Here is an 8408-nt window from a genome sequence, read left to right on the forward strand (position 1 = left end):
GAGGAAAACCTTGTCTCCTACTTCGAATTCCAAATCTTTCCTCCTTGTGTCGGCGTAGCTCTTTTGTCTACTCTGAGCAACTTGAAGCCTTTCTCTAATTAGTTTTACTTTCTCCTGGGCTTCTTCTATCCAAGGTATAGCTGTAGGATCTACGATTTTCTTTTCTCCAACTTCATCCCAATGAATCGGAGATCGACACCTTCTTCCATACAAAGCCTCATAGGGTGCCATTTGAATCGAAGCCTGATAGCTGTTATTATATGCAAATTCCACTAAGGTCATATATTGGCTCCACTTACCTCCAAAATCCAGTATACACGACCTCAGTAGATCCTCCAGAGTTTGAATTGTCCTTTCCGATTGCCCGTCGGTTTGGGGATGGTACGCAGTACTAAACTTCAACTTGGTCCCCAAAGAGTCCTGAAATTTCTGCCAAAAACGCGAGACGAATCTTGGGTCTCGATCAGACACGATACTCACTGGAATACCATGTAACCTTAGGATCTCTTCTGTGTACAACTTGACCAACTTCTCCAATGGAAAACTCATGCTTACGGGTAAGAAGTGAGCAGACTTAGTGAGTCGATCGACTATTACCCAAATTGCATCAAAACCTTTTTGACTTTTAGGTAGTCCCGTTGCAAAATCCATTGTTATGTGTTCCCATTTCCATTCAGGGATTTCTAACGGTTGCAATAAACCAGAGGGCTTCTGATGTTCAGCTTTTACTTGTTGGCAGATCAAGCATCTTTGTACAAATGCTGCCACGTCCTTTTTCAAACCTTCCCACCAATATAATCCCTTTACATCGTGATACATCTTAGTCACACCTGGGTGTATAGTATACTTCGACCGATGTGATTCTTCTAGAATTCTTTTCCTTAACTCCTCATTTGCCGGAATCACAATTCGATCACGAAACCTCAATACCCCTTCGGGCCCTAATTTGAAGTCTAGGGTTTCCCCTTTTTGCACTTTCTCCAAATTCTTCCGAATCATAGGGTCCGTTTTCTGGGCCTCCTTAATACGCTCTAGTAACGGTGACTTCAATGATAAGTTCCCAAATAAGACCTTCAATTTCTCCAAGCGAGGGTTCCATCCACTTATTTCCTCTAACATATCCCACTCTTTTACCATTAACCCTGCTACTTGGGCCTTCCTACTAAGAGCGTCAGCCACCATATTGGCTTTTCCTGGATGGTAATTAATCGAGCAGTCATAATCTTCCAGAAATTCTACCCATCGCCTTTGTCTCAAATTTAGCTCCTTTTGGGAGAACAAGTACTTGAGGCTCTTATGGTCCGTATAAACCTCAAAAGTCATGCCGTACAAGTAGTGTCTCCATTTCTTCAAGGCAAAAATTACTGCGGCTAGTTCTAGGTCATGAGTTGGGTAGTTTTGTTCGTGGGGTTTCAATCTCCTAGAAGCATAGGCAACTACCTTACCCATTTGCATTAAGACACATCCCAGACCTTCTCTGGAAGCATCAGAATATACAGCATAACCTTCACCTCCATCGGGTAGAACCAAAACGGGAGCGGATGTTAACCGCTTCTTTAGTTCCTGAAAACTTGACTCGCACTTCGGAGTCCAGACAAACTTGGCCCCTTTCTTGGTTAGCTCAGTCATAGGTCCTGCAATCTTCGAGAAATCCTGGATAAATCGCCTATAATAGCCTGCTAAACCCAAGAAACTTCTAACCAAAACTCACACTTACTGAATTTGGCATACAGCTTATGTTCTCTTAGTATCTGCAAAACCACCTCTAAATGCTTAGCATGCTCCTCTCGAGTCTTAGAGTAAATCAGGATATCATCTATGAAAACCACTACAAACTGGTCCAGATACTTCTTAAAAATTCTCTGCATCAGGTCCATGAAAGCAGCTGGTGCATTGGTTAATCCAAAAGGCATGACTGCAAACTCAAAATGTCCATATCTCGTACTAAAAGCAGTCTTAGGTATATCTTCCCTCTTGATCTTCAACTGATAGTACCCTTGCCTTAAATCCAGCTTAGAGAAGACCACTGACCCTTGCAGTTGGTCGAATAAGCTATCAATCAACGGTAGAGGGTATTTATTCTTAATTGTAACCTCATTTAACCCTCGGTAATCGATACATAACCTCAAGCTTCCATCTTTTTTCTTAACGAATAGGACGGGCGCTCCCCATGATGAATCACTCTCCTTCACAAAACCCTTCTCCAACAGATCCTGTAATTAAATTTTCAATTCTTTTAGCTCGGCAGGAGCCATTCGATACGGGGTCTTAGAAATTGGAGCCGTTCCAGGCATTAAATCAATTTTAAATTCCACTTCTCTTTCCGGGGGTAGAGTCCTTAACTCTTCGGGAAAAACATCCGGAAATTCCCGTACCACTGGTACATCCTCCAGCTTCACTTGATCACTGGGGGCGTTTATCAAGAAGGCTAAGAAACCTTGCGCTCCTTTAAACAACATTTTCCTTGCTCGAATTCCTGAGATCATAGCAGATGATGCTAACCTACCCTTGACATCTAACCTCAGGGTTACTTCACCAGGTATACAAAATTCCACCACTTTCGCTCGGCAGTCAAGTTTAGCATGGTGATAGCCTAGAAAATCCATTCCTATTATAACATCATAACCTTTTATGTCCAGACTGATCAAATCCACTAGCATTTTACGCTCACCAATCCAGAATTCACAATTCTTATAAGCCAGACTAGTGATTACATTCTTATTACCCATGGGAGTCCTAACTTCAAGATCGAAGGGTAATCTAACAGGTTGCACATTTATTCCAGACATAAAACATGGATTTACGAATGAATGGGTTGCACCAGGGTCAATTAACACTTTAGCTAATCGGTGAAAAATCGGAAGTGTACCTTCCACCACTTCCGAGGAATCAGGTACAGGTTGGTCACCTATAGCATACACTCTGGCAGGAACTGTCGGCCGGCTCCCTCCAGAAGTGTTTGGTCTAGCATTCGAAGTAGTCCCTTCCTGCATTTTTGAACACCCAGAAATTTGGTGCTCGCTACTTCCGCATTTCAGGCACTTTCCTTGCCTTTTCCAGCAGCTATCCATATTATGACCAAGTTTCTTACAATATGCACAAGTCGTTTGGGGAATTATGGCTCGGCCTCCTTTCGAGGTATTCCTAGGTCGTGCTCTTCCAACTTGTAGCCTCGTACTTTCAACCCGCTGGGCTTTCTCCACCGCATCGCTAAAAGTATTAAGTTGGGCTACCGCCAGATCCTTTTGAATTTCAACATTTAATCCCTGGATGAATCGCCTTATCCGTCTTTGTTCAGTTATAATCAGTTCGGGCGCAAACTTAGACAACCGAGTGAATTGACTCTCATACTCGGCTACGGTCTGAGTTCCTTGGCGAAGCCAAATAAATTCATCTTCCTTCTTTTCTTGGATTAGAGGAGGGAAAAACTTGGCATTAAATTCCCTCATAAAGTTCGCCCACGTCGTCGGGGTTTGTTCTCTTTCCCATTTCAATCGAATGACATTCCACCAGGAACGGGCGGCTCCCTCTAGTTGAAAGACAGCAAATGTTACCTGTCTCTCCTCGGTATAGTGTAAGGCAGCGAAAATATCGATCATCTTCTCCAGCCACTTCTCAGCCACGTCAGGATCAGGACCTCCAAGAAATTTGGGTGGGGAGAACTTCTGAAATCTCTCAAGGGCTCTATCCTCGCCCTTAATGTGATTACCAGGATTCCCAGGGTTGGGGTTAGGGTTTTGACCTTGTTGGTGCACCACTTGGGCTAGCAAATCAGTCATTTGCTGCATGGCAGCAGCTATTTGGACATTGGGGTCAACCCTAGGTTCAGGGTTTGGTTCATATGAGGTTTCTCCAGTGCGCCTCTCAGATATAGGTTGCCTAATTCCACGCCCGCGGCCCCGTCCACTACGAGTGCCTTCCATTGGTCTAATAAATCTAGGGTCGGAGCGGGAATATAATATTAAACATAGGTAAGCAAAAACAAGTAGCAAAAGGTACGCACAGATCAAAAGTATACATATATAACATAGCTGTACCAAACAAGCCACACAGTAGCAATCAATTAGATACAAATATGAAAAAAAATCCAAGAAAGTAGCGGGGTCATCCAGAGTGCTATAGACAAACTAGGTCATAAGTACAACAATAACTAACGAAAATCTTTTCCCCTCTAGGGCTCCATCCCTAATCTCAATTCAACGAGAATGCCCCAATTTATATCTTAATCCGAGTTAATCATGCTTACTAACTTCCGAACAAACTACACGAAATTCCATAGAATCACATTTCTAGTTCGCCCAAGTCTTTTCTAACCTAGGCTTTCCTCTTTTTCGTACCCGGGCGCAAGAATCCCATCTAAGATAATTCACAACTCAAGCCGGCCGGTCCCAAGAGTAAAGCATCCATATTAAGGATTCCTACCCGACATACATACCTAACTTCCTCAAATTTCATGAAAACAATTTTTACACTTATAACATGCCCAGTTCATATCTTACGCTCAAACGAGTACTTAGACATATTCACGAAATCAGGACCATAACACCACTGGCCCAAGCTCACTCCGCGCAGAGACCACGCGAAGTGGCTCTGATACCAACTGTGACAGCCCCACCTTACCCTAAAGCGAACCAAAGGGTTCGGAGGACTGCCTGCCCAGCTCTCGCCAGGACTAACGGTTCGGTATAGAACGAACTAATACATCCCGAAACTTACCAACGCGGGTAAACAAATCAAAATGTTAAAATTACAAAAAAAAAATAAAATCGAAGTCGGCTATGAATAGTAACCGACCCGTCAGAACCCAACCAAATACCAAGCAAACATTCCCATCTTGAAACTTAGCATTTACAAGCCAAAGTGGCATACAAAAGTATTCAAAAGTGGATACATGTCTGGTTTGCCAAATCAAAAGGAAAACAGTTCCCAAAAGTACATTTAGGATTTTAATACATGAGCTATACAAAAGATATGTTCAACTAGCTCAATTTGGCAGCCATTTATCAAATCCAGTCCAAAAGTATTTATTTTCCTGTAAGGAAAACAAAAAGGAACAGAAAAGGGTGAGCTTGCGCTCAATGAGGTACCAAACATATAGCGGAAAAATCATGGCATTTCACACTTAACAAATCAGATACACATGCCAGATGTAAAGTAAAGTAACTAATGATTCACATAGGAAGGATACAGGTGGCTCTCAGGAGCCAGCTTTCCAGCGCAGTACTTGATCCAAGCCGGTTGACTCTCCGTCAACGTATATAGAACCAACGTCCGTAGACCCCACTTTACACCGAATCCCGTTCACCAAACACCCCTTTACCGGGCCCGCTCATCGCAAACGAACAGAAATGGTAACACTCGAGTATACCGGAATCAAGGGTCTCAATACCCAAAGATCCCAAAACAGACTACCGTGGTTCGTTATCTAATCGTCCAGGCCCTTGCCGGCCCGACTCGAATAATTTAGCCACAGGATTTGAGCTCATAGGTCACAGACATCCGAACAGATGCAGACACAGATAACAGATTCAAATTTTGCATAGTAAATTGGCATATGAACAGACAAGAGAACGAGTGTGATAAAGTACACCCTCGTCTCAAACAAATTAAACAGATTGCAGAGCAGAAATCAAGTTAAACAGCAATGGAGGGGAGTGGTACACTCACCGATTCAAGTACAGATACCTCAAAAGTTTTCACTTCGGATTGGCTTTAATCGCCAAGAAAGCCTAAAATAATCAAAATAAACCAATTGAAGGTTTCATATCCAAAATCGAGTGAACGGAATGCACAAGTGAGGCTCGACTACACGTCGTACGCCTTGCCAAATAAATAGTAATGCAAGGGTAGAAAACATGATTTTCTTGGAAACGAAAAGGTAACATGAAGACCTAAGCGCAAACAACCCAAAAGCCCTTCGCTCAAATCACAAGTAAATCCAACTAGCCTTTAAGTAAAATTTCGGCAGCATATCCCTTGTGTTTACCTATTTTCCAGCCATCATGGCTTCATTAATTCCTCAAATCAGTCTCAACATCTCACACAAAATTCATCTCATTTCCCAAAAGCCGTTCACTAGGCTCAAAGTAGTACAAGTACAAAAGTTAGCTAGGAAATGACTAGAATGAAAACAATCCCTAAAACATGCAAACAAATACAAGGAGACTCGATAACGAGTCATAAACCAATGCCAAATATGACCCCAATAGGGTTCCATAAACATATACAAACATTAAAGAAACCAGAAAATTCGAACATGCAATTAACTTTGGCCCTGAAAAAAAAACAGGTTTTGACTTTACTTTGCGGTAATAGTACCAAATGCACTACGATTATCGGATGAGGGTGCAAGACCCACCATTTCGAAGCTAAAAGACAGGGCTACAACTTCACAGAAGGTCACTCAACCCAGTTTTGAGTGTAAACAGGTCAAAAATGCAAGATACTTCATCAACAACGTAAAACAGATTCACCAAAACGCATTCTAGCGGAAACATCATAACTCAGGCTCTACAAGTCCAAATCCAGAAATTCAAAAACCAGATGAAAGATAAGAAACAGGGATAAATTTTATCAGAAGGCCTCAACAACCAATTAGGAAGAAATTCCAGCCAAAACAACCAATTACAGTCGCAAATCCCAATTTCGGGTAAAACCAGAACAGCAATAGTAATTTCGACTTTTCTCACTCTACGCTACTCCGATTGACCTGAAATTTTGTAGACACCTCTAAAATGTCATTACCTACAACTTTCATGTTTTAAGACAAGGCCAATTCGGCCTCTATATAGGACCAAAAATTTCGGACAGAATGAAGAACCAAGAACCCTAATTTTCCAGAATTTCTTCCAAAACAGAAATTGATTGCAATTGTCCACTTTTTCCACCTTCTAGATGCCTTATATACCATTTCCAATCATCATATATAGCCACACAATCATGTTCATATTAAAACAGAAAAATCCCCAAAAATAATAAAAGTTCATCAATTCAACCACAACTCAAGATATAACCCATAAATTTGCATCTTATACAACCACTAAGCATGATTTAAGCATCAAATAAGGGAGGAGGGTGGTTCTTCATGACTTACCTTTAAAACAAGAGAGAGAGAGCTATGGGTCACCTCAACCTTCCAAATAACTTCACCAATCACCTCAAAATCACTAAGTGAAGAGGTTTTATGGAACAAAAGTAAGCCTAAGTAGTTGTTTTGATGATTTGGAGCAAGATGAAATCAAGAACTTGGAGAGTTTTTTTTTTCTTCTTCTTGTCAAGAGAGGTTCGGCCACAAGCTTGGAAGAAATGGAAGATTTTTAGTCAATTTTTGGGTTTATGTAATAAATGGTAAAAGGATAAATAGTAAGTCAAATTGAAGATGGAATCTCTAAGTGACACATGTCACTTTCATTAATTACTTGCCTAACTTTTGTCTCTCTCACACCAACCACTTGGTCACCTCTAAATATCTCATAACACCCGATAAAATAATTCCAGTATCCAAAACTTAACCTAGGTGGCCGAAATTTTCCGAACTTTTCGCACTAGTGGGTCCCACGTCCGGTATACGTTCTTAATTTCTCAAAATCTATTCGATACTAGAAAAATCATCTAAAAACTATATCTGCTCCTTAAAATTATATAAAAAAATTTTCTAATCACGAAAATGCAGAAAACAAGCCATGAAAAATTCTAAAACCTAGAAAATGAAAATTACGGGTTCTCACAAGTAAACTGGCTCTCGTACTCAGCCACCGACTGCGTTCCCTGACGGAGTCTAATGAACTCGTCCTCCTTTTTTTCCTGAACTAGAGGGGGAAAGTATTTCGCGTTGAAGTCCCTCATAAAGTTTACCCATGTTCTTGGTGTTTGTTCCCGGTCCCACTTCAGTCGTATCACGTTCCACCAAGAACGTGCGGCCCCTTCCAATTGGAAGACAGCGAATGTAACCTGTCTCTCTTCTGAATAGTGTAGGGCGGTAAAAATATCTATCATTTTCTCTAACCATTTTTCGGCCACGTCCGGATTTGGCCCCCCCAGAAATTTTGGCGGAAAGAACTTCTGAAATCTCTCTAGGGCCCGATCTTCACTCTCTACTACATGGCCAGGGTTCCCAGGTTGTTGGATAGGAGGTTGGCCTTGCTGTTGCACTACGTGGGCTAACAGGTCGGTCAGTTGCTGCATAGCAGCAGCTATTTGGGCACTAGGGTCAACCCTAGGTTTAGGATTTGGTTCAGTCGTGGTATCCCTAGTACCCCCGTCAGTTGTGGGTTGCCTAACCCCGCGCCCGCGGCCTCGTTCACTATGAGTGCCTTCCATTTCTCTAATGTCACTCTAAAGTCGAGGCACAAAATAATATTAAAAGTGCGTATAAATATAGTCATATAAGCATGAACGAAGAACCAAAA

The 8408-nt window shown here is 41.8% G+C and overlaps 1 protein-coding gene across 1 annotated transcript; it reads right to left on the reverse strand.

Moving 5' to 3' along the window:
• Positions 1–2219: 2219 nt before the first annotated feature.
• On the reverse strand, positions 2220–3071 carry LOC140005522 (uncharacterized). Its single transcript, XM_072046528.1, has one exon. The coding sequence runs from the start codon at positions 3069–3071 to the stop codon at positions 2220–2222; it is 852 nt and encodes a 283-aa protein (XP_071902629.1).
• Positions 3072–8408: the final 5337 nt, after the last annotated feature.

The sequence above is a fragment of the Coffea arabica genome, chromosome 4e (assembly GCF_036785885.1).
Source record: "Coffea arabica cultivar ET-39 chromosome 4e, Coffea Arabica ET-39 HiFi, whole genome shotgun sequence".
NCBI classification, from domain to species: domain Eukaryota; kingdom Viridiplantae; phylum Streptophyta; class Magnoliopsida; order Gentianales; family Rubiaceae; genus Coffea; species Coffea arabica.

Coding starts and splice junctions, on each gene's coding strand:
- LOC140005522 (XM_072046528.1), bottom strand. CDS start 3,071: ATGGATAGCTGCTGGAAAAGGCAAGGAAAGTGCCTGAAATGCGGAAGT.